The sequence below is a fragment of the Stigmatopora argus genome, chromosome 21 (assembly GCF_051989625.1).
Source record: "Stigmatopora argus isolate UIUO_Sarg chromosome 21, RoL_Sarg_1.0, whole genome shotgun sequence".
In the NCBI taxonomy this organism is placed as follows: domain Eukaryota; kingdom Metazoa; phylum Chordata; class Actinopteri; order Syngnathiformes; family Syngnathidae; genus Stigmatopora; species Stigmatopora argus.
Genome location: NC_135407.1, coordinates 2,131,299 through 2,157,596, shown reverse-complemented (window position 1 = coordinate 2,157,596; position 26,298 = coordinate 2,131,299). Strand labels below are relative to the sequence as shown.

At 39.2% G+C, this 26,298-nt stretch overlaps 3 protein-coding genes across 9 annotated transcripts; 2 read left to right on the top strand and 1 right to left on the bottom strand.

Moving 5' to 3' along the window:
• Nucleotides 1-1,267: 1,267 nt before the first annotated feature.
• slc9a3.1 (solute carrier family 9 member A3, tandem duplicate 1) lies at nt 1,268-14,691 on the top strand. Of its 3 annotated transcripts, none has more exons than XM_077591349.1 (16): nt 1,268-1,708; nt 8,534-8,836; nt 8,907-9,067; nt 9,816-9,894; nt 10,457-10,634; nt 10,721-10,941; nt 11,014-11,216; nt 11,292-11,381; nt 11,455-11,525; nt 12,042-12,171; nt 12,237-12,382; nt 12,462-12,585; nt 12,660-12,833; nt 13,663-13,717; nt 13,840-13,926; nt 13,996-14,691. In XM_077591349.1, exons 1-16 carry the CDS (start codon nt 1,420-1,422, stop codon nt 14,259-14,261), a joined length of 2,577 nt encoding a protein of 858 aa, XP_077447475.1. In that variant the 5' UTR covers nt 1,268-1,419; the 3' UTR covers nt 14,262-14,691. The 3 variants fall into 3 exon arrangements, with proteins under 3 accessions (XP_077447475.1, XP_077447474.1, XP_077447476.1); XM_077591348.1 differs by lacking the exon at nt 1,268-1,708 and adding an exon at nt 4,653-5,033; XM_077591350.1 differs by lacking the exon at nt 1,268-1,708 and adding an exon at nt 7,281-7,692.
• Nucleotides 3,726-16,089, bottom strand: olah (oleoyl-ACP hydrolase). 2 transcript variants are annotated; one of them, XM_077591356.1, is made up of 8 exons: nt 15,785-16,089; nt 15,587-15,725; nt 15,431-15,530; nt 15,190-15,359; nt 15,031-15,113; nt 14,790-14,873; nt 12,444-12,505; nt 3,726-4,418 (listed from the first exon to the last, which is right to left on the bottom strand). In XM_077591356.1, the coding sequence occupies exons 1-8, from the start codon at nt 15,912-15,914 to the stop codon at nt 4,410-4,412; spliced, it is 777 nt and encodes a 258-aa protein (XP_077447482.1). In that variant the 5' UTR covers nt 15,915-16,089; the 3' UTR covers nt 3,726-4,409. The 2 variants fall into 2 exon arrangements, with proteins under 2 accessions (XP_077447482.1, XP_077447483.1); XM_077591357.1 differs by lacking the exons at nt 3,726-4,418; nt 12,444-12,505 and having other exon boundaries at nt 14,390-14,873.
• Nucleotides 16,090-16,753: 664 nt separating this feature from the next.
• Nucleotides 16,754-25,980, top strand: ago3b (argonaute RISC catalytic component 3b). Of its 4 annotated transcripts, none has more exons than XM_077591353.1 (19): nt 16,754-16,772; nt 17,352-17,531; nt 18,421-18,592; nt 18,817-18,937; nt 19,029-19,237; nt 19,302-19,438; nt 19,519-19,653; nt 19,760-19,847; nt 19,935-20,082; nt 20,391-20,510; nt 20,587-20,730; nt 20,889-21,022; nt 21,695-21,879; nt 21,972-22,131; nt 22,615-22,705; nt 22,791-22,985; nt 23,045-23,281; nt 23,943-24,142; nt 24,218-25,980. In XM_077591353.1, exons 2-19 carry the CDS (start codon nt 17,513-17,515, stop codon nt 24,324-24,326), a joined length of 2,604 nt encoding a protein of 867 aa, XP_077447479.1. In that variant the 5' UTR covers nt 16,754-16,772; nt 17,352-17,512; the 3' UTR covers nt 24,327-25,980. The 4 variants fall into 4 exon arrangements, with proteins under 4 accessions (XP_077447479.1, XP_077447480.1, XP_077447477.1 ...); XM_077591352.1 differs by lacking the exon at nt 16,754-16,772 and adding an exon at nt 16,974-17,123; XM_077591354.1 differs by lacking the exon at nt 16,754-16,772 and having other exon boundaries at nt 16,971-17,531; nt 20,587-20,709.
• The last annotated feature ends 318 nt before the right edge of the window (nt 25,981-26,298 follow it).

Below are 26,298 nucleotides of genomic sequence, written 5' to 3'. Positions count from 1 at the left end.
CCGTATTCCAGTATGAATCACGTTCTTAACTATCTATTTAGCCCTATTTTTTCTTTGGACGGAAATAACCCTGACCCAAATTTGCAAGTTGTAAATCAGGGTATTAGGTTGCCGGGAAAATGTATACTGTAGTCGTAAACATTATATGATGGTCATTTTGGCAAGCAAAGTTATCTTTGATGGAATCGTTGCACGTGAGCCTCATCAGGAAATGTTTGGATATTGATTGACCTCAAATGCAACTTTTCTAGGACTCTAGACTTCTAGTTTCAAAACTTTTCTGTTTTGAAACATTGAAAATAAAAGAATAACCCAAAGATGATTTCAAAATGATGACACATTTTGAGTAGAAGTTGAGGCTAATTTCCAGTTAGCACGAGGAAATAAATGCAAAATGTATTGTTCGTTAAGAGAGCTGTTAAAATTTTAGAGCATATCAAAGTACACATAAAAATAGAAGCCAAATGACATACAGTAGTTATGCGTCATAATAATTCATGTGTTGACGAATACATGAATTCTTATTTTTTATTTTTTTAAAGTTAACGCTGAGTTCACTCAATTAAGATGGTTAACTATTTTATTTTGAAATTTCTCATTGTTTCCTATGGTGGTGCATATCGAATAAGAAGTTTCTTAATTCAACTTTTAAATTAATTACTGGATAGCGTGTATTCATATGCAATGAATCAAATTTAAAATCTGTAACTATATCGTAGCCCGAAAAATAAAACAAAATACAAATACCTAATAATATTTCATGAATATGATAATCTTTATTCTACTATTTATTACTGGAGCGTACGTATTAGAATGTGAGTAATTTAAATTAATCTTACAATTCAAATTAGTATCAATTTCCCAGCTCTAAAAAAATACACATCTTCCAGAGTTGAATTTTTGGGGACATTCAAAGCCATTAACGGGTGTAACTTTGAAACATATAACTCTATCATGTGAATAAAAACGTGTTAAATCTAAATAAATCTCATGCAATTAAAATCAGCCTGCAAAATATTCTCGTTCAATTCCACATTAGCAACAAAGGAAATCACGCACTTGCTTTTAAAGTAGCCTCTGAGGTTATACAGTCATCTTGACAAGTTCCTCATGAAACGAGGGATATAAACCATCCGTGGCAATAAAGGAGTGATGGACAAACTACAGTTGACAAACTAGCTGGGCCAGGAAGAAAGTAGGAGGGGCCAAACAAGCATCAAGATGGGCTGAGCCTCACCTGTTGTATAAAAAACGTTGCATCCTTCACTGACTGGTGATCCAGAGGCCGGCGTTGTGGTCAGGACAGAAAACGATGTGGTCGTACGCGTGAAAGCTAACAAATAAGACAAAAGAGACAAAATCAGTGGCTGTGCATCGGCTTAAATTTTGTTTTTGTGAGGTTGAAACGGGATTGCGGCCATGTGTCGGTTAGCACTTTTATTTTGCGTGGTTTTGATTGTTACCCAAGTTTGGAGCTTTCCCAACGTGACCCGATCCGAACACCATGGTGACGAAGTGACCCCGAGTCCGCACGACGGTGTGGAGGAACCCGGCCACGGTGAGGAGGGAGGTCACGATGATGGTCAGGGCGGGGGTCACGGAGGCGAACCTATCAGGACGCTGCCCATCGTGTCTTGGCATTGGAGCCATGTTTCCGTTCCGTACTTGGTGGCGCTCTGGATTTTGGTCTCTTGGATCTGCAAAATCAGTGAGTAGTACGTTGGAATTTGGATTGTTGGGAGGCGAGCAAAGTGAAGAGAACATTTAGAAAACAGAAAGATGCACAAAAAATGGGATTCACATACTTTTCCTATTATTGGGATGCAACTATATTAGATTTACTTGTTTTGTTTACCCTGTATTCCATATTTTGCTAAACAAAAAACTATCAATATCATTTGGGATTTGATTGAGCATTTGTATTATGAGGCTAAAAAAATTGAAGTTAACTCAAGAAACATTTCAAATTTAGCACTAAAATAAATTAGAACAAGCAAGGTTTTAATATTTCAACCTCCGAGAACCATACAAGAATTGTTTATGATTTACAATAACATTTTTTTTTGCCATTTAATTTGTTGATTTTAATCGAGATTACTCGCATTTGTATACACGCAGTTCAAATTAACGTCATTTTAATGAAATCTCTTTCTAACTCATTGCCTTTGAATGTGATTATTTGGGTGAGGCTTATGATTAATCGCATTTTCAAACACACAATAGTTACGAATTTGAAACTCATTTCAATGCACTTTTATTCTAAACATACTTTAATCGCAATGAACTGATTACTTGCAAAAACAATTTCATTTCCATACACGCAATGAGTAATAAACATGAAAGTAGCATTCGCAACTATTATTTTAAATATACCATCATCATATTATCTAACAAATCTGTTTTAAATCGCACGAGATTGAGATTATAATCTTGACGCACGCAATCCAACAATAAATTTGAAAACACTATTTGATGCCGTCATATTATTAACCAATTATTTTTCTTATGAACTCATTTGCCGCCACTGACGGTGACGGACGTCCAATCTTTCGCAAAATGGATTGGACGTCTGTCATCGTCAACGGTTCGGTCCTTTTGCCTTTGACCTTTTCCTGCCGTAATCAGAAATTGTCCATCCAAAAAATCCCAAAACGTGTGGCATCTCGTGATTAGACTCTCTATTTTGGAACTCCTTTTTATTTTGTACACACAACAAAATGCAAAGGCACTGTGGACACTGTAAATGACATCATGTCCTTGCATCCATGTTTGTGTAGGATTGACCAAACCAAATATGGGACTGTGGTCTGAGGACTATGAAGAATTTGAGCAGGTCAACGTAGGCATTTTGGAATTATCACAACTTGCATGTTTTAAGATCACACGTGCGATTTCCGTTCGGATTTTTTAACCATAGAGGTGATGAGTTTTATGGAATTAGATATGACTGCATTATCTTTAAAGGAACTACAAAGTGGAAATAAAGTAAATGACGTCCGTACCGTAAAGACAAACACTTATGTGCACACCCTCGGTGTTGACTTAAACACTCATCGCGGGAGGAGAAAATCTGGACAATGAAACAAATTTTCCCAGATCTAGTTTCCTGCTGTGGGATTTACAATGCTTGCTTTCTTCATTTTTTTTTCACCTTGCAGCCGAGTCATGATAGCTTGTTTTTCAAGGACAATGGAGCATGATAGAAGTGCATTGCTATCACGTGGATTAAAAAAAATACTTACCTTTTCTGAGTCATTTATTTTGAGAAAATATTTAAAAATATATTTTTAGTGAGTTTTTAAAAACAAAAAAAATGTGTTTTACGTAGTATTTTTTTTTTCTGATTTCTTACCGCTGTTTTCCGGGTTTTTTCCCCAATAAAATGTTTTTATTTTTTCAATTTTTTTTAGGAAGTAATATATTATTATATTATTTATTCATTGTATTTATTTTCTCCTCTTGTTTTTCTTGTATATTTTTCTAAAAATGTTTTTTGTAATGTTTTTAATTTCAGGAATATTTATTTTTATCATTCACAAGATATAACATAAACATATAATATAACATAATTAAGATATAATATAACATAATATTACTTGGATACACAAGGAGAAATTAATTAGCAAAAGAAGAAAAAAAATATATATATATATATATATATATAATAAAAAACACCGGCGTGATATTCAAGGGTTAAAAAACATAAAAAATATTTTTTTTTTTAAAGCAGAAAAATGAACTAATATAAAGTTTAAAATAAAACACACTGAGAAACAGACAGAGTACAGAAAATAATTAAAAATATATATTAGAGACAAATAAATGCATAAAAACAAATAAATTAATCAGAGAAACTGGTGATTCTAGTACACTATATTGCTGTATTTTTGCTTTTAATGCCATTGACGGTGATAGACGTCCAACAGCTCTTTTTGTTAATCTACTATGAATCGAATTAGTTCAGCCAAAATAGAACAATTCATTTAAACTGGGAGGTGACAGGGATGGCAGCCAATGAGATACGAGATTATGTCATGAATTCCACACCTGCTCACATGTCCAACGATCAAACATTCCCGACAAAGCTAGCAAAATACGAAAAAGGCAGATTACGTAACGTTCGTTTATCTTTATTTTGGCAGACGTGTACATGCCTTTTTCTAGTAAAAGAACATGCAAGGTACATTTTGTTTCGCTAACTTATTCCATTAGCCAATTGTCGTTGACATTGCCGAGCGCAAACAGAGTCCATCGTTTTATCTTCTGATTGTGCGTGTTTTTGTGATTTTAAAATGCTTCTAAAATGGCTTTGTAAAATAAAATTTGATATTAAAATTCAGTGCCAACTACGTTTCTTAAGGTCGACTGTTTTGTACCTGTAATGGCGATAGGCGTCCAATCGGTTTGAACTAGAAGAGCTGAGTGACAGGAAAAAAACAAGTATTTTATTTTTGTGACCTATGACTTAAAGGAGTACGTCCATTTTTCGACTTGAACTCAAGATTGCACAAGCGAACCGTCAATCATTACTCAGCAAAAACGTAACCAAACACTTACGGAGCTACTCATTGAACGTCCATCAAATTTCTCGTAACTCTTTACTTATCACTTAATCCTCCACCCTCAAAGCGTCGCGCCAAAACGTCGGCGCATGCGTTTAAGGCAGGACGCCTTTTCTGGACATCCGTTAAAAAAAGACGAGTATAATAAAAGGACGAGTCCGGTGTTCTACCTGACTGCACATTGTGACGGGAATTCGTTCAGCTTTACATTACGGGATTTTGTGCTGTTTTTCAATTGTCGATTTTTTATTTTTTGGGTCCAAATGGCACAAGGACATGCGCGAATTTGGCTTTTAGCGTCAATCTTGCTGATTTTTGTCATCCCTGGGGTCACGGTGGATAACGGGGACCCTCACGAAGACCACATTTCCACCATCAGCGGGATTCCCATCGTGTCTTTTAAGTGGCATCATGTGGAGACACCGTATCAAATTGCATTATGGGTCTTGGTTGCTTTTTTGTCCAAACTGGGTACGTAAAAAGACAGTTGTTTCGACAAAATACTCATTGAAATTGCACCAACCGCATTATGATACACATAATCCATTGGCAGTAATAGACATCTTATCCATTTACCATTTAATTTTTGGAATTTATGACTGAATAATACTATTAATAACTATACCTGCAACAATCTGCAGCCTTTGACTGTACTGTCTAACTTATAACTATCCCTTTTCTCGCTACTTTCACAATGAAAATCCCGAATACGGGATGAATAAAGTTATCCAATCCAATCCAATGACCATACCTAGACCAATTTTTCAATCAAGAATACATTTCTATCCAGCATAATTTAATGTACTCCAGATAAATGCGATAAATAATTTTCAAAAATTGCAAAAAGACTCAGGGAAAATAAATATATAAAGTCATCCAACAAACAGGCTGAGTGGTTTATCTCCTTTCATCTTTTTACTGTTATATGAGGTCTAATCCTGCCTTGTGTCTGCTGCACTCTGCAACTGAGGCCCCTCTGAACTACATTAAACAGAATAGATTTGTTCTTTTGAAAAAGTCACACAGTGCCATTTGAGAATCTTTCAAATTAAGGTTCAATGTCTTTCCCAGGGCGGCACAGTGGATGAATGCTAAGGAGCACCAAATGATTAGCCTGGCAACCCAACCTGATTTTGGCCATATACAGGAAAATATGGCAACCATCAGTTGGATATTCTGTAGTTTAAACTGGAATTTAAATAGATATTTGAGATGGGTCATACAGGCACAGGAACTGTAACTCTAAAAAAAAAGAGTTACAGAAGAACAGATGTACATTCTGTTGGTTGTAGTCAATTTGGGTACACGGTCGATTGGTCGCCGATCTTTTGGTCACCGGTCTTTTGGTCGCCCGGAAGGTTATTGATAATTACCATTTAAATCGTTGCTCAAATTCCCTAAATACAAACTGCTACTTACTATTTAGTCATACTTAATGCCCTATTAATTATTAGGCTAAAGAAAAGCTCAAAATTTCCCGGACTTTTATTGTTTTTTGTTGGAGAACTTGTTAAGACCCTGACTGACGTCGCTTCTTAAAGGGACAACGCATGTACATAATAATAATAATAATAATAATAATCGGACATAGGCCATGTCGTCATTACCACAACACAAAAGCCTACTTGTCATCACACGCAGAAACTGCGTGTGACGAAATTGATGGTGCTTCTCCATAAGCTACGTTTAATCGGCAAAAGACCTAAATAAGTGTAAGTTACGGACTTGTAATTTGTCATTCCGCTGTTGTGGATACAGGTCGCTTACCTCTCGATTACATACAGGTCGCTTACCTCTCGATTACCGCACACTGTCTGCCACTTACCTTCCTTCAAGTCAGCTAGGAGGCGGCAGATCACCAACCAAACATCTATTCATATGCCGCAGAAGGGAATGTGTGTATGTTAGCGCGAGTTTAGATGTCTGATGGATGTGGGGAAAAAACTGTCCTTAAGCCTATTTGTCCGAGCTTTGTGGGACCTATAGCGTCTGCCAGAGGGCAGCAGCTGGAACAGATTGTGACCAGGGTGGTAAGGGTCCCCTATGATGTGCTTGGCTCTGCTGAGGTAACGCGGGCTGGCAATGTCTTCAAGTGAGGGCAGAGAGCAGCCGACAATCCTCTGGGCAGTGTTAATCACTTTCTGCATGGCCTTTTTGTCTGCCGCCGTGCTTCCAGCGTACCACACTGTGATGCCGTACGCCAGGATGCTCTCTACAGTGGTTCTATAGAAGGTTCTCAGAAGATTGGAGCCCAAGTTGTTCTTCCTGAGCACCCTGAGGAAATGGAGTCGTGTCTGAGCCTTCTTCACCACTGCCGTGGTGTTTGTAGACCATGAGAGCTTGTCCGTGACGTGGACCCCCAGGAATTTAAAGGACTGGACCCTGTCTACACATACTCCATTTATGAGGAGTGGGGCCAGATCTGTGCCGTGTTTGCGAAAGTCCAAGATTATTTCTTTAGTTTTCGTGGTGTTCAGTGTGAGATTGTTCACCGAGCACCACGAAGACAAATTGTTGACCTCATCTCTGTAAGCCGACTCATCCCCTCCTGAGATGAGTCCGACCACAGTGGTGTCGTCAGCGAATTTGATGATGACATACAACCTCTTCTACACTCACACGTCCTTCTCGGCTTCGGCTTCGATTAATTTCGGATGTGTACGATGTTCGTTGTCCAAATATAGGCTGGAGGCGATGAACAGTGACTTCAAAGCTTTGAAAAATTTGCCATTGTTGCCTTTATGATGCGTCACGAAGCCCCGCCTCACATACTGTGCTTCATCGTTCAATATTGGACTTGAGTGGAAATCCAAATGAAACCACAGAATAACATACTGACGTTGCCATGTATCTTCACATCAGCTTTACATTACAGGATTTTGTGCTGTTTTTCAGTTGTCAATTATTATTTTTTTGGTCCAAATGGCACAAGGACATGTACGAATTTGGCTTTTAGCGTCAATCTTGCCGATTTTTGTCATCCCTGGGGTCACGGTGGATAACGGGGACCCTCACAAAGACCACATTTCCACCATCAGCGGGATTCCCGTCGTGTCTTTTAAGTGGCATCATGTGGAGACACCGTATCTAATTGCATTATGGGTCTTGGTTGTTTTTTTATCCAAACTGGGTATGTAAAAAGACAGTTTTTTTCGACAAAATACTCATTTAAATTGCACCAAGCGCATTATGATACACATAATCCAGTCATAAATTCCAAAAATGAAATGGTAAATGGATAGGATGTCTATTACTGCCAATGTCAAAAACCTAATGAAAGCATAACGTTCATAAACACATTCAAATCAATTTTAGTGGCGGGCTGCAAATTGTAATGGTGATTCATTGTGTGAGATTAATTTCGATTAATCGCATTTAAATGTGTGATCTTAATTTAGATTATTGACATTTTGGTACTTGGCGATAGGAGGAAATTAACCTTGAAGGCCAATGGCAGCCAAAGAGTTTATCAAATATTTATCTATATGAACTCAATGGTTGCAATTGATGGCGATAGCCAATAGCTGAGACGTGGTAATATTAGCGATCGGCATTGGTCACTCATTTTAATTGCATGGAATTCATTTCGGTGAGCCTCTTACAAAACAAAATTGACCAATCACTCATGCGTTTTATAGTGGAAAGTATTTCGGTCATGCAACACCTCGAGACTACATAAATCACCATTTGTTGCTTTTTGACCGCTTGACTTTGTTTGATTATTAAGCCATAAAGTCAAGCGACCTTTACCAAACGTCCGTTTAGTTATGCAAAGTTCTTTTCTGGGCATTTATATATGACGGTTAATGATATGCCAAGGACAATGAGTTCAAAAGTAGATCATTTGCAAGCACTTTGGTGGTTCAGATGTATCATTTCGACTAAACCCTCACCTCAAAGAGTTGCGTTCATTGCCAACAATGTTATTTGTGGTCCTCATTTTTTGCCTTTTTTGCCCTATTTTTTTGCAGTCATCGAAGCCAATCATCACGTAACAAATATCATCCCAGAAAGCGCCCTCCTCATCTGTTTCGGCTTCATCCTGGGTGGCATGATTTGGGGTGCCGACAAGGTGCAGACCTTTAAGTTGACCCCGACTGTTTTCTTCTTCTACCTGTTGCCTCAAGTCATCTTGGATGCGGGTTACTTCATGCCCAATAAGCTGTTCTTCAGCAACCTTGGGACCATTCTGGTCTACGCTATCATCGGGACTTGCTGGAACGCTGCTAGCGTGGGGCTATCGCTTTGGGGGTGTCACAAGGGGGGAGCCATGGGTAAGGATGAAAAGATTTTTGGAATTTTCGAACTGAGAGCAAGTGAATTTTAGATTCAGTGTTTTTCTAGGTGACTTAGACATCGGGCTACTGCAATATCTGCTATTCGGGAGCCTGATTGCGGCGGTGGATCCGGTAGCGGTTCTGGCCGTGTTTGAGCAGGTTCACGTCAATGAGGTGCTCTTCATTCTAGTGTTTGGAGAGTCGCTGCTAAACGATGGTGTGACTGTGGTAAGTTGAGTTTTTGGTACATTATGCTAAAATAGTTGGAAGTCAAAAGTGTTTATGCCATTTTTTTAAGTCGTAAATTGGATTGGATAACTTTATTCATCCCGTATTCGGGAAATTTCATTGTGCTAACATTTCTTCATTTGTTGTCAGTTCTACAAATTCTACAATTTACGTACTATGGGAAGTTTTATTTTCTGAACCGCTTTATCCTCACTAGAGTCGTGGGGGGTTCCTGGAGCATACCCCAGCTGCCTTCAGGGACGAGGCGGGGGACACCCTGAATTAGTAGCTAGCCAATCGCAGGGCACAAGGAGACAAACAACCATTCACGCTGACACTCATACCTAGGAGCAATTTAGAGTGTCCAATCAGCCTACCATGCATGTCTTTGGAATGTGGGAGGAAACCGGAGTACCCAGAGAAAACCCATGCAGGCCTGGGGAGAACATGCAAACTCCACACTAGGTGGACCAACCTGGATTTGAACCCAGGACCCCCACTGCGAGGCCGACGCGCTAACCATTCATCCACCGGGCCGCCCTATGGGAATTGTAATTCATGTATCATTGTTTTGTAGTTTTTCTTGCGGATCAAATCTATTTTAAAAGTTTTTTTTCTGTTCGTCGTAATCGTTAATCCCAACGTTTGTCTCACCGGCATTAAAATGTCCTTCTCAAGTGACTGACATTAGGTGTATCCCAAGGCTCGATGCTAATACCCTTGTTTTTGCAATTCTCCTTCTTTTTAGGTACTCTTCAATGTTTTCGATTCATTCGTCTCCCTCGGAGGATCCCAAATCGACGCGGCGGAGATAATCAAGGGAATAAGTAAGTAGTACTAGGAAAATGCTGGCATAAAAATGATGGCATAAAAATGGTGGCATAAAAATGCTGTCATAAAAATTCTGGCATAAAATTGCTAACATAAAAATGCTAGCATAAATTTTCTAACATAAAAATGCTAACATAAAAATGCTAGCATAAAAATGCTAGCATAGAATTGCTAGCATAAAATTGCTAGCATAAAAATGCCAGCATAAAATTGCTAGCATAAAATTGCTAGTCATACGACGGAGTATTGAGGCTAATAAAAGAAAGAAAAAAAGAGAACTACGAGATTAAAGTCTAGTGTTAATACAGTTTTAAAGTCGTAGTGTAAATATGAGCAAAGAGTCGTGATATTACGAGATTAAAGTCACAGTATTAATACAAGAAAAACGTCAAAATATGAGGTATTAAATGTATAAATGCAGCGTGGCTAGGTACTTTACAAAATCTTACTCGAGCTTGGAGTTACGATGTAGTATTATATATAGCTAATACTGTACTCCGTCGTATGGTCATGCTAGGATAACATGTCATTTTTCTAACTCTTTGTTGTCGTTTGCAGTTTCCTTCTTCGTGGTTGCTTTTGGCGGATCCCTACTCGGCATGGTCTTTGGTTTGCTTCTTTCTCTTCTAACCCGATGCACGAAGAACATTCAAATAATTGAGGCCGGCTTCATCTTCGTGTTGGGGTATCTCTCCTACCTCACCGCTGAGATGCTATCGCTCTCCGCTATCCTAGCGTAAGCATTACATTTTAAATGAATTAGCTTACAAACTAACTTGTTGGTGATCCAGAAGTGTTGTTTATTTTATTTTTTCGCTTTAGAATTGTCTTTTGCGGAGTCAGCTGCCAAAAGTACATCAACGCAAACATGGACGAAAAGTCCGTCACGACAGTCCGATACGCCATGAAGGTGCTAGCTAACGGATCGGAAACCATCATATTTGTTTTCCTGGGGATCTCCGCGGTCGATAAGGAGCTGTGGGTGTGGAACACGGGTTTTATTCTTCTCACGCTGCTCTTCATTTTTGTGTATCGTTTTATTGGTAAGTTCTTTTTTTAGTTTAGTGTTGAAATTTCCTAATATGATAGCTAAAGAAGTTTGCTTTGTGATATAGGTGTGTTTCTCCTAACGTGGATCATGAACAAGTTCCGATTGGTCCCGTTGGAGTTTATCGATCAGATTATAATGAGTTACGGCGGACTGCGAGGAGCGGTCGCTTATGGACTGGCGGTCATGCTGGATCAAAGCAAGATTAAGGAGAAGAATTTGATGGTCTCCACAACTTTGATTGTAGTATATTTCACTGTCATTCTTCAGGTATTTTTCCACAACGGTTTAATTTCTGCGCCATTTGATTTGACTTGACACCTGTGACGATGTTTTTGGTTTCAGGGTATAACGATGAAACCGCTTGTCACTTGGCTCAAAGTGAAGAGAGCGGCAGTTTGCGATGTGGCGCTTATCGAAAAAGTGCAGAGCAAGGTGAATTTGAAGACATTTTAGTGCTTTGGTTAGGTTAAAATGTTGGAAATTTATCAAATTTCTTTTGCTTTAGGTTTTTGATCACATGCTTGTTGCCATCGAAGATATATCCGGGCAAATTGGGCACAACTACATGCGAGACAAGTATGTGCACACTCAAAACACCTCATCAAAATGGCTGCCTTTTATGGCGATAGATGTCCAAAATGGAATGAGTTACCGTATTTTCACATATCAGCCGTACCCTTAAAATTGCCTTACAATCATTGAATTTTACAATTTCTCACGTCTAATTTCACGTTTTATGCAAGACTAGATGTTTTTTTTCTTGAATTTCCTTCATAGACATCAAAATAAATTTTGTTTAGCATTTAATCTGTTTATCTTTTCTCTATTTTGAAATAAAGGACCACATCGGCTGCATTGTCTTGCGTTATGGCGTTTTGTGCATATCAAGTCTAATTTATGCGCATATAAGCCGTAGCCTTGATTTAATCGTCATTTTTTTGCGAGAAATACGGCGTATATGCCAGAAAATACGGTAATAAAAATGGCTTCCATTTATGGCGATAGATGTCCAAAATGCTATTGTTAGACATCCAATGTATTTTGACTGTGAAGGGCTGTCACTGAACAAAACTGTCATTACTTTCCATGAAGGTGGAGTCATTTTGAGGAGAAATACATGTCGCAAGTCTTTATGAAGCCGTCCGCCAGGAAAAATCGCGACTACGTATTCAAAGTTTTCCATCGCCTGAACCTGAAGGATGCTATGAGCTACGTGACTGAAGTGAGTTGTTGAATATTCAACTCCTCAACTTGAAAGAAATTGGAAAACAATTCTGTTTTTTTCAGGGTGAACGCAGAGGATCCCTAGAGTTTATCCGCAACGAATCGGCATTTGTCGACTTCAAAAAGAAATACGGGAGAAAATTCTCCGAGGTCATGCCCGACATCATGGCCGACATGACAGATGATGGAAGCACCATGTCCTCCATGGGGTAAGCAAAACGCAAAAAAAAAAAATCACGTCTTTTACTTTACTATAAAAACCTAACTAACCTTTTTGTAATTTTCCAGCCGAGATCCCGTTCCATCCATTAGCTTGGAGATGCACGAGCAGTCTATAAAAGGTGTAAGAGAAGCAGAAGACATCAGTAGCCACCACTTGTTGCAGCAACACTTGTACAAAGGCAGGAAACAGGTACAGTTTTCAAAACATCGCAAAGACCAATCGGAGAGTAAACAAACGGCTAACGCCGCATTTTGACATTCCAGCACCGGCACAGGTACAGGCGCAGCCATTTTGAGATCAACACAGATGAAAATGAGGTACAAGAGATCTTCCAGAGGACCATGAGAAGTCGCTTGGAGTCCTTCAAATCAGCCAAAATGGGAGTTGCGCCACCAAAGACCATAACCAAGCACCCGAAAAAAGATCAGCAACCAAAGGTCAGGCAGCTTTGGAGTACAAACTCCATATCTCCCAGTCAATATGGATTGGGTTATTAAACTACAATTGCGATTCAGGGTATCCCGCCGCCTGCTTAGCTGGGATATGCTCCAGCACCCCCCGTGAGCCTTGTGAGCATAAGCTGTTCAGAAAATTTCAAAGACATTAACAGTATTAGACGTTCAACCATTTTGGACTGGAAGGAAAGTCCGATCCATCGGGATTCATAGTCTAGTCGGGGGAAAAAGAGATTAATCTCAAATGAATTCAAGAGATTAATCTATTGCGTTCATCAACTAATTGCAAAATTCCAACCCCCAGATTAATCTATGATTTAACTAATTTACTGCCAACAATTGTATTTCAGTGACAGCATTAGAAATCATAGATTAATCACAAAAAGGGTTACTTTCAAAATAGATTAATCGTGAATTTAAGCGACAGATCTTTTAATTTCATTGATTGATTGCAAAATATTATGTAGTCAGGGAAAAAAATAGATTAATCTCAAATGAATTCAAGAGATTCCAAGCACCATGTCCTATATATATATCCATATATATATACATACATATACATACATACATATATATGGATATATATACATATATATATCCATATATATATATACATATATATATCTATATATATCTATATATATATGCATATATATATATGCATATATATATACACACGTACATGTCACATATATGGATTGGACACCTAGCGCCGTCAATGGCAGACAACAAATTGAAGAAGTGGGCTGTAAGGGTTTTTATTTTATTTATTTTTTGTGCATGAAAGCATTATATTTTTCTTGTGTTACAGACATCTTCTGGAAAGTCATCTGAAAAAATAAAAAACTCCCATTCTGGCGATGAAGGTTTGTTTCAAAAAGCTACGTATTGAATTGAATTGAATGCTTTTTATTGTCATTATACAAGTATAATGAGATTTATTCATCATCTATCAACCTTCGAAATGTTCTACCATATTCTCTTCCAGATTTCGAGTTCTCCGAAGGAGACAGCGCATCTGGCTATGAAGCCTCAAGAGATTCGCTAGCTATGCGGCTAAACTACACCGTAGGAGGTATTGCAAAAATGCAAAAATTAACCAGTCAACATTGAACTCATCTCAAACAAATTCCTTATTTTCTAGCCGGGATTGAGAATCCAGCCTTTATGCCGGAACTGGATTTGATGACACCCGCGCAAATCCCGCCTTGGTTAGAAGAAATCGAGCTAGATAGCGCCACGGTGGCGCCATCGCAACGTGCCCAAGTCCGACTTCCGTGGACGCCCAGCAACTTGCGCCGCCTAGCGCCGTTACGTGTTAGCACATGCTCTATGGACTCCTTCATGCAAGCCGACGAGCCAGTTTCAGAAGAACCAGACGAAGACTCCAAGCAGGAATCAAGACCGTAACCTTTGTTTTTGTCTCTTCAGTTAACCTAGAACATTACCTCAAAGTTTGCACTGTTTTTCCAGTGAAACTCACTTGACCTGTTGACCCTCATGCTAACATTTTCCCAGAAAAAATTTGGTCAAGACAATTTTCAAGATTTGCAGTATGTACAGATTTTTATTTATATGCATAATCCATTGAATAGAAGTAACGTGAAGGCTACAGTGTAGCATTAAATATTTTTTGTCAGTGATGTTGAGAACACAAAAGCCAGAGTAAAACTTGAAAAGGATGAAGCCGTGTTTTTTGTTGTTATTGTTGTTGTAAATATATAGAAGAAATAATGTTAAATATTTGGTTTTTAGTCCAAATGCACTTGCAATGTTAAATATTAGACTGTTAAGACACTGTTATAGATACTAAGCAATAAAAACAGAAGCAAATGTATAATGTTCCGTGATTTTTGATGGGTTGTTTTGTCATTTTACATCACAAATAGTCCATTTCTGATGTTTCAATGTGTTTTGTAATATAATCTAAGATTATACCTTCATTTTCAGGATCTTTAAGATAGAAATGTGACCCATTCAGCATCCTGATGTTGAAATCTCCTGTTGTTATTTCTTTCCATGCTGTTGACAAAAAAAAATGTTTTTAATTATAATTAGATGCTATGAAGGGATATGGAGAACAAACAAATTAGAAATTCAAAACTTTGGGGTCTGGAAAAAAAGATTAAGGATTATTAAGATAACTGTCAATTATTTCATGAATCTATTATTGACTAACCTTTCAAATCGTGAGGAATATCATCCTTCCCATCAAAACATGAAATTGGACAGGTGAGGAATGGCATTACTGGCTTGTTACACCTGAACAAAATCAAGGTAACAAGAATTATACATAATATATTAATGTGAGTGTTTTTTGGAGACTTATTTTACCCACTTGTAATTCTCAACAAGATGTAGGTCAGCCTTAAGCGGAGGAAGGATGAGTTTCAGTACTTCGGCGTTCGCTAGTAATTCTGGCGGAGTTCCTCCAATCGAAATGAGCCACTTGAGAAAATCGTCATCTTTTAAATCGCTTCTCTTTGGAGCTTGGAGGCGAGTTTTTGACTTTAAAAGTGAAGAAAATGATCTTTTTTGTATTGCAAAAGGACTGAAAAATGTCTTGTTAGGACTCTTACGTATGGTGCAGATGCACCAGAGAGGAAGATGTGAAGTGGTTCAATGTTGTGGAGTTTCTTCAGGGCTTCTGCAACAGCGTAGCTTGTGTAGGCACCAAAACTAAAAGAAAAAAGGACTTACTATACATTCCACATAATATTGTTTTATCGTTATACCTGTGCCCAAAGAGAGCAAATGGCTTCTCTCTGAGAAGTGGTAATAACACATAAAGAACTTCATCCACAATCTGCTGCATGCTCTCAAAGAAAGGTTCTTTGGTTCTACTTTCTCGTCCTGGAAGTTTGACAGCAAACACTAAAATGAAAAGAATAATAAATAAGGGTTTAAAACTATATTATATGAGTAAACTGTACCTTCTATGGGACTATTAAAGACGGTCCCCCATCGTGCGTAATGGATGGAGCCTCCACCTGCCCACGGGAAGCAGATTAGCCTAGCAACAGCATCTGGCCTTTTCTTGAAACAGTTTATCAACTTTTCCATGGCTAATTTAGCTAGTGTTAATACCAAAAAGTGTTTTTGTCAGTGTTCCGCGAGTAATAAGATAAAGCAAAATAACAAAAAATACAATAAATTAACAAAAGTAGGAACTATTTCACGATATTAATGCATTACCGGACATTCCCGCGCATTTCCGTGTTGTCTTCTTCTACGTTTTTTACTGCTTTCGTTGTGACAGGTGGAGACATGCTGCGTTCAAGTGGTGTCGTAGTTATAGTAAATACACATTGTCAATTCGGAAATCTCAAGTGAACACGTATTTACTACCGAAGAATTGTTTGTTTATTTATTTTAATACCCAAAAGAAAACATTTAATTCTGCATGAAAAGCAAATACAAATTTTTCAATTTGATTTATTGTCAATTAGCTTGTTGTTTGAATCCTAGATATTAATGAGTGTTCTCAGTTATACAATTCCTATTTTTCAATTCATTCCAATGTTAAATAGTTTTGTGTTACAAACAAAACCCTCCCAATGGCATTTTGATGCATCCTCTTCTTGTTGTAGTTGATGAATTAATAGGACTATAAAACGTTTTAATGCTCATGAACGCAACATAGTATGCTGCGCATACTATAAAAGTGTAGTTAACTTGTTATAGTACTTTTTAGTGTCAAATTACTGAAAATATCGACAATACGGCGTAATTGGTGGTGGTGTATGAAAACGAAATTGATTAGTTTCTAAATTTAAAATGATATATTGTGAGGAAGTGACGTTTTTCCTTACGCTTGGTATTTCCTTACGGAATTCCCTAGGTGGCAGCAGTAGCCTGATTCCTGTGTCAAGTTTTGTCGATACCCGATATATAGAACCGGACGCAGTCATCTTTTATTTTGTAATTGAAGCTAAATTACTTTTTTATTCAAAATTAATGAACAATTGAGATTCAAAAAAATGTCAAATAACATTTTACACAATTTTATTTCATTTATATTCAATGATAGCTCAGAAATATGATAATATCTGTAAATGTCAGCCAGAATATGATGTTGTTTTGAAAGGGTTTTCGGAAATATAACTTTGAGTTTGTTAGGTATTTTGACCTAAGGGCAGATTCAGGGCGACGCATATACATTTCACTCACCGGGCTAAATGTCGCTTCTGTCGAGGCAAATTTCGGGGTAGTTAAACGTTAATACCACCTGATAATCACGCAAAATAACAAGAGGACGAAATTATATATCTGGTAAATATTCACATGAACTCTGTCTGTCGTGTTGTCACGCTTTCTTAATGTTACCGTAGTTTGTTGAAGGTTAGCGGCTAACATTCAGTCAGCCATATCGAAGAAACTTCGCTTAAACGTCGTCGCAAGATTGAGATAATTTCAACTCTCTTTTTCAAATTGAGTCGGAATAAATTCAAAAAAAAAAAACTAAATTGTTGAATTGTCTTCGACTTTTGTCTTACTTAGGGAAAACTATCGGGTGAGTGAACCCACCTCTGACCCAGCGGCCCGGTTCCACATAAACCGGGGCAACCGGGAGGCAGCGTTTGGACCCTCCGGGGAAGGCGTTCTCTGAGCGGGGAGGATTGGTCACTGGGTGCCGGGTAATCCGGGAAGAGAACTCATGAATGGAAAGCGGAACAACAGGTGGGTTGACACGAATTATTGCAAAAAAATAATAATATATATAGGTTCTGGTCAAATTGGAACCACAAATTAAGAAACATTAAAAAATATAATATATATATCATATTTTCTCGACTATAAATCACACTTTTATATTTATACATAGTTTGACTAGACCTGTGATGTATACTCTAACAACTTGTATATTTGTTTTTGTTTTTTCACATTTTTTTAATTAAAAAAATGTTAGTATGATAATCTTTATTCTTGGTTTCTGCTCAATGAAAAATAACAAATTCCGATTTATACTCCAGTGTGACTTGTTATGCCCCTCCTTCATTGGATATTGTTTAGTTCATGCAATTTATAGTAACAGTTAGTAAAATAAACTAATTTAAAAACTGCCACTTTTGCCTGTAATTGGCTGCAGTTTCCTTTAGCGTTAAATGTAGTCATGTATAATAAAACACCTGTTTTTTTCTAATGTGATTTTATGTTCACATGATGGATTTTATTATACTATAATAAGATAAGTGATGCAGTAAAGTTAAACATTGACATTTGATTCTTAGGATTTGAATCATTTTAAACCAGCACCAATACGAGAAGTGACATTTCATCCAAGTAAGAAAGAGCAGGCCTAAACCAGTTTTTCCATGTTGTCTGTCGAAGGCAGGTGTCATGAACTCCTCAGGTGTGCCTGAGAGCCCTGACTGGTTTTGACAGCTGTGCATGTGTGGTTTTCACATATTGCCATAGCAACCCAAACGATCAAATAAGGGTCCGTTATCTTTGTCACGTGTAGCTTGCCAGGCCCTTGTTGCTAATGGCGTAATTTGAGTTCTTTCTTTGTGTCATATTGATCGTGATAATCTAAAAACTAAGTTTGTCATTTGTTTTGATGTCGCAGAAGAAGCTAGTGCCCAAGCCATTTTCTCGTTGCCGCAGCGACCCGGCTATGGCACCGTCGGAAAACCCATCAAGCTTCTGGCAAACTGCTTCCAGGTTGACATACCCAAGATCGACGTCTACCTCTACGAGGTTGACATTAAACCCGACAAATGTCCTCGCAGAGTCAACAGGTAACACAACAGTCATTCATTTTGTCTTTGTTTGATACTACCCTTATTCTATTTACTATACAGACCATATTTCCTCCACTTACTATCCTTTCTCTCATTTCTTTATTTACTGTACTTACTTTTTATTTACACTCCCTACTCCACATACTCAGGTTACATTACATGCTAGCCTTGCTCCAGATACTCCAACCTACAATTTTTACTCTTATTTTCACTTTCCACAGAGAAGTGGTGGACTCCATGGTCAAACATTTCAAGGTGACCATCTTCGGTGATCACCTTCCCGTGTACGATGGGAAGAGAAGCCTCTACACAGCTAACCCACTTCCTGTCGCCACTAGTGGGGTAAGAGGAGCCCCTCTGTACTGTACTACGTACAACATTAATCTTGCATTTTTTTTTAATTTTTATTTTTTTTATTTGCCCTCTTCCCCAGGTGGATTTGGACGTCACCCTCCCGGGCGAAGGCGGTAAAGACCGCCCATTCAAGGTCACCGTGAGGTTCGTATCGTCGGTCAGCTGGCACCTGCTGCACGACGTCCTCATGGGACACGCCACGGACCAACCGTTGGACCTGGAGAAACCCGTCAGCACCAACCCGGTTCATGCCGTGGATGTGGTTCTTCGTCACTTGCCCTCCATGAAGTAGGAGAAACACGTAAACCTCTAGTCCTGTTTCCTTTCTAACAATGTCACTTTTTATAATCAGGTACACCCCCGTCGGACGTTCCTTCTTCTCCTCCCCGGAAGGTTACGACCACCCGCTCGGCGGAGGACGAGAGGTTTGGTTTGGCTTCCATCAGTCTGTACGACCAGCTATGTGGAAGATGATGCTCAATATTGACGGTCAGTCCACATAACGTTTGAAAAAAAAAATCCCTAACCTCTGTCAAAGTGATTTTAACATTCTTGTATTCTGATTTCAGTGTCCGCCACCGCATTTTATAAAGCCCAAGCGGTCATTCAGTTCATGTGCGAGGTCCTGGACATTCACAACATTGACGAGCAGCCACGCCCACTCACTGATTCGCACAGGGTTAAATTTACCAAAGAAATTAAAGGTGCATACGGACGATCATGTGGCTCTTTTAACATTCCCAAGCAAATTTCAACAAGCTAATCATGAGTAGAAAATGGCGACAAAGTCATTTTGATGTGTATTTTAAGGTCTAAAAGTGGAGGTGACACACTGCGGAACCATGCGAAGGAAGTATCGAGTTTGCAATGTGACACGACGCCCCGCAAGCCTTCAAACGTACGAGTTGAAATTTCCAACACCCAAGTTGTTGAACAACCCTTATTTACTATACCTGACAAGTCTATTTCCGCTCGGAATTTACAGTTTTCCTTTGCAACTGGAGAATGGCCAGACTATTGAACGCACAGTGGCGCAATACTTCCGGGAGAAGTACAATTTACATCTAAAGTATCCCCACCTGCCTTGTCTACAAGTGGGGCAAGAACAAAAACACACCTACCTGCCACTTGAGGTTAGTACTCATAAAAGTTTAACTCACTATTGTGAGTATCCTCTGAAAAAGTTTTTTTTTTTTACCCAGAGAAATTCCAATTGCACTTTTAACCCAGCACATTCAAAATCAAAATGAATTGACCTAAAATCAACAAAAAGTCTTTTTGACTTTCCATTCAGATGCACAAACATTCTCTATTTTTACTCTTTTTTTACCAAAAGTGACCCAGAATTGTCAGAAAAAAAATCCATACAGTTTTTCGACCACCAAGAAAGCAGTCCCACGCAATTTCTCCGAAAACTAACCCTTCATTTTTTTTCTTCCAGGTATGCAACGTTGTTGCTGGTCAACGCTGCATCAAAAAACTAACCGATAACCAAACATCCACCATGATAAAAGCAACAGCCCGTTCTGCTCCAGACAGACAGGAAGAAATAAGCCGACTGGTGAATATCGTTTAATCCGCAGTGCCACGCCATTTTCTCAATGGCAGCCAATAAATGTAACCTTTTCCACCATCAGGTGCGCAGCGCCAATTACAGCGCCGACCCATTTGTCAATGAGTTCCAGTTCCACATCCGCGATGAGATGGCCCAGGTCACCGGCCGCGTCCTGCCGGCCCCCATGCTGCAATATGGCGGCAGGGTGAGCTCTGAACCCTATATGGTACTTACCACACATCATTTTGCATGTGGTTCTTTCTATTCACTTTGCGCACTAACAATCCAATGTTCATTTGAGCGTGCGCGTCATTTGCAATGAGCCGTTTCAGTTAGAGCAGATTTCCCGGAATCGAGCTTTCACCCCATGTCGTCATTTGGCAGAACCGCACTGTGGCCACGCCCAGTCACGGAGTGTGGGACATGAGGGGCAAGCAGTTCCATACAGGAGTGGAGATCAAGATATGGGCTATTGCCTGTTTCGCCACCCAGAGGCAGTGTCGGGAAGAGAATCTGAAGTGAGTTCAATGAAGGATTATTTTTCAATTGGGGTATTTTTCCTCATTTTATAGTGTACAGTAATCCCTTGAATATCGCGGTTAATGTAGAGCAGACATGGTCGCCATAATCGAAAAATCGCAAAGTAGGGTCACCTCTATTATAACTTTAAATTAAAAAAATTGCCTACCAGATGTTCGTAAATAACAATAAGACTTAGAAAACAAAACACCAAACTGGAGAGCAAAGAGCCACTGCACCCGTGCGCGCCGCCATCTTAGATCTCGTTTTTAGGAACTAAAAAAAATGTTTTCTTCAGTGCTGAGTCCTTTTACCAAAAGTGGCTTCTGCTTACGAGTTTCAGCGTGGATTTTCAAATTTTTATGAACTTCAAAAAAATATATATAATTTAAAAAAATACTTGATAAAAAGCAGTAAATTCGCAATAAGTGAAGACGCGATTATCGAGGGATTACTGTACTCGCCCACCCTGCGGAGGATAACTGATGTGATTTTTACCCTATTCCATACTTTTGTTTTCCCTTTCTTACCTAAGGAATTTGATGCGTCAACCCATTGGTCCTTTTGTTGGGTTTCAATTAAAACCTGAATTCCAAGTGTCTTCAGATTGGACATCTATCACCGTCAATAGTTGCCATTGCGCTGACATTCTTCCCTCCTCTCCTCCTCAGGGGCTTTACCGATCAGCTTCGGAAAATCTCTAAAGATGCTGGCATGCCAATTCAGGGTCAGCCGTGTTTCTGTAAATACGCTCAAGGTGCCGACAGTGTTGAGCCCATGTTCCGACACCTGAAGAACACGTACTTGGGCCTGCAGCTCATCATTGTAATCCTCCCTGGAAAAACACCCGTCTACGGTAGAAATACGACCAACTTTTTTTCAAAACACGTAGACAAATTAAAAAATATGGCTGCGGTCTCACAGGAAAATCCCTTTTCTCACCCACAGCTGAGGTGAAACGGGTTGGCGACACCCTTCTCGGCATGGCCACTCAGTGTGTCCAGGTAAAGAACGTGGTCAAGACCTCACCCCAAACGCTGTCCAATCTCTGCCTCAAAATCAACGTCAAACTCGGAGGCATCAACAACATCTTGGTCCCTCACCAACGGTAAAGACTGTTTGTTTATGGTGGATTTGAGCATGGAATTCAGATGTTGGGTTTTTTCCCATTTCCACCTTTTTTGTTTTCATTTTGTTTTTTATTACTCCTCTTGTGGTTTCTGTTGTTTATTGTGCTAAAGTACTGTTTTTTTTTATTCCACAAGCATAGTTAGGAGTTGTTGTTTCTTTCCCTCTTCCACCCTTTTGTTTTCCCTTTTTCAATTAAAGTTATTGGGTCACTGTGTCAGTCCTCACAAATGCTAAAGATGGTTTATATGGGCCTATATATAAATATATATATAAACCCTTTTTAAATTAATTAGTGCATAGTTGGACGTTGTTGATTTTTTTTTTCCTTCGTCCACCTTTTTTGTTTTCCCTTTTTTTATTCCCTTCCCACACATGGAAGTCTTTTTTTTAATGGTTCAATCTGTTATTTGTGTCCTTGTATTTTAATGATTAAGTGAATCTTGTGTGTTTATCTACCCAGCCCCTCGGTTTTCCAGCAGCCTATCATCTTCCTTGGAGCTGATGTCACTCACCCTCCAGCGGGAGATGGGAAAAAGCCGTCAATCGCAGCGGTGAGGGACTGGACTACATTTTCTGGACATAAACGGTCAATTGATTTTTACTGGGCGGGGACTGAACCGAATCTATCACACGCAGGTTGTGGGCAGCATGGACGCTCATCCCAGCCGCTACTGCGCAACCGTGCGAGTCCAGAGGCCCAGACAAGAAGTCATCCAAGACTTGGCCTCTATGGTGCGAGAACTCCTGATCCAGTTCTACAAATCGACCCGCTACAAGCCAACGAGAATCATATTCTACAGGGACGGCGTGTCCGAGGGCCAGTTCAGACAGGTAACCAAGACTCGCTAAATATAGAGTACCACTTAGTAGCCAACATATTTTCCTTGTAGGTGTTGTACTACGAGCTACTGGCAATCAGAGAGGCATGCATCAGCCTGGAGAAGGAATACCAGCCGGGAATTACGTACATTGTTGTGCAAAAACGTCATCACACGCGGCTCTTCTGTGCCGATCGCAACGAACGGGTCGGCAGAAGTGGAAATATTCCCGCGGGAACCACGGTGGACACTGATATCACCCACCCTCATGAGTTTGACTTTTACCTCTGCAGTCATGCTGGAATCCAGGTGAGATACTAGTCCGGACCAAAATTAAATGCAATAAGATGTATGAAAAATACACTTCTCTGAAAATCCTCAATGCTCACGGCTGTCAGGGCTAGCCTTAGCGTAGCTGCTTCGTTTTTTTTTTTTTACGCACTGAAATCTGTCAAGCTAGTTCAGAAATAGCCTCATAGTGCCTAATAACTTTGCTAGCAGGTTCTAGTACAGGGCTGGGGAACATTTTTGAAAGACAGCCATAAATAATTCCTATTTTCAAATGTTATTTCTTAAGAGCCATACTCAATTTAAAAGTCAAAATACATGAAAATGTAATTTTTTAGCCATTTTACCTCTTTTAAAGTAGAAAAAGTCTCTGAATTCTTTTGACAACGTTGTTACGCTGTTGCTAATCAATGAGTTCAATGAGTATCAATGAGAGAATGGATGCAGAGGACTAACGAAAAAAATCAATGCCACGGTGCCGACATGACGCTCCTATTGGTGCGTTCGGGAATCGGCTCTCTCACCATCGGTTTCCATATTTTAGTTCCGAGCCATATGCACCCATCAAAAGAGCCACGTGTGGCTCCCGAGCCACAGGTTCCCTTCCACTGTTCTAGTATAACAGCTTGGTTAATAAGCCCAAAAATCAGCACTTTCAATATTTGTCGTGTTTTTTTTTCAGGGCACGAGCCGTCCGTCTCACTACCACGTGTTGTGGGACGACAACTGTTTCACTGCCGACGAGTTCCAGCTCCTCACCTACCAGCTGTGCCACACGTACGTGCGCTGTACCCGTTCCGTCTCCATCCCCGCGCCCGCCTACTACGCTCACCTGGTGGCCTTCCGCGCACGCTATCACTTGGTGGACAAAGAACACGACAGGTAAAGATTGCATTCCGACATTGGAAGAAGAGCGATTCATTTATTCGGGTCACGGAATTAACGGCTTTTTCCTAGCGCCGAGGGCAGCCACATCTCAGGGCAGAGTAACGGCAGGGATCCCATGGCGTTGGCCAAGGCCGTCCAGATCCACCACGACACGCTGACCACCATGTACTTTGCCTGAATGCACCTCAGTAGCCGAATACAGGGTTGAAGATTGGCCCTTTCAAAATATATATTTACATTTAAGATCACGATTCAGATTTTTACCAGCTTGGATATGTTTTCGTACGTCAAAGGCAGTAGGGAAACCCAAAGCGCCTAATCATAATCCGTCTTCCACACTTGGGACTAATAAATCCGTCTCATTATGCTGACGGTTTTACATATTTCTCGTGTTTTAAGGTTTGTTTGTGTCTAAAGATATGGTAGCCTGCCTTAAGATGGAAGTCAAACGTGAGTCAGCCAGTTTAGGGAGAAGGACTCCATTTACAGCCTTACTGTGAAGTGCAGAAACTTGGACTGTTTTTATCTGCGAAATACGTAAGAAGTTAACGCGTCATCAACGGGTGAGTGTGCATGTCCGCAAATGGCTCCCCCAAAAAAAGTTTTTCCCTTTTCACTCGTTACCGCAAGCAATTCTATTCGTTGTCCCCCTAGCTTACGTCCAAGAGTCCTTGGGTGCAATAACGATCCGTAATTATCTTCCTTTTTCCCCCTTTTTTGGCTTGCGGAGGATTTTCGGGTTACCTCGAGAGAATTATGGATGCTATTTAAGTGCCTGAATAGATTAGAAAGTGCAATGTTTGCTTGGAAACTAGGTTTTGAGTATAAGTGGGGTTTGAAACGTTGTTAGCATCACCACGACTCCGTTTTAGCTGCTAGATAAAGAACTATGTTGTATCCTCATGGAAATGCATATTATAGACTATGTATTAATACAGAGGGAATCGAAGCTAATATCATCACTGCACTTAAGGTATAATTGCCTGCATTCAAAGAATCCTTAGACATGTAAATAGTTTCACATTTCACGATGAGACGTTAACACTCGTTGAGTTTACTTGAAGAACAGTCCATCTTGCACGTATTCGGGGAAAAAAAAGCCTTAATGGACAACTACGTTTATCCTCTCAAGTAAGTCCGAAGATGGAGGCGTATTTATATTTTAAGATATTAGTTTATTTTAATAAGAATGATCACTTCTCAAATTGTGAAATCTCTAAACTCTGGTTGAAATTTGTCCTTTGTGCCTTTTTGTGGTGGTGCTTTACAAAACAAAAAAACAAAAAAAGGCAGAAAATCAAAGAACTATCCATTCATCACTATACTGTATAATGTGTTTTCGTACTTTGTGCCTCTGTCGTATGCCAAGAACAACAAAATATGCAGAATTTTTGGGGGGCGCTCATGGGACCAAAAAATACAAAGTAACAACTCATGGTAAAATGTAGTTCAACACAAACCTCATATGGTGATAGTTTGACATTAAACTGTGCATGTTGTTTGAACAGCAATAATAAAGGAGTACGGCAAGTGTTTGGGAATGACTCATTTTAAGTATCATGTGATTTTGAGACGTTTACAGTCAGAAGTCTCCCTACAAAAACAAAAAAAGAATACAATCCAAGACCTGTTTTCCATTGCATGTCTCACCTCATTGAAATTGGACTTATAGTCATGCTAGTGTTTTATCTTAACACTTGCCCGCTCCTAATTTAAGCCTTTTATTTTAGTTTTGGTATTTAATTTTTGTAAAAAAAAATTGTTGTCTGGCAACAAACGTGTGTTTTGGTGGTGAAACTTGCTGAATGCAATAAAAAATGTGATCTTTAAAATGGACTTTTTGTGTTTTCTTGCTGCAGTAAATGTCAGCATGGGTAAAAATAATCATTCTATGAATGAAACTTAGATACATTTGGAAATAAATACTGCCCCATCATTACCTTGAATTCCTATAGAATAAAAAAAATACTCAAATGATGACATATGGACACATTGATTTTTTTCAAATGTATTTTCATTGATACAACTTTCATGCTGTAATGCAAAAATAAAATAAAATACATGAAAATGGAAATAAATATTGACTGAAATATTTTTTATGACACATTCAACTATACGTATTCAAATAATTCTGTCGACCCTCTCAACGT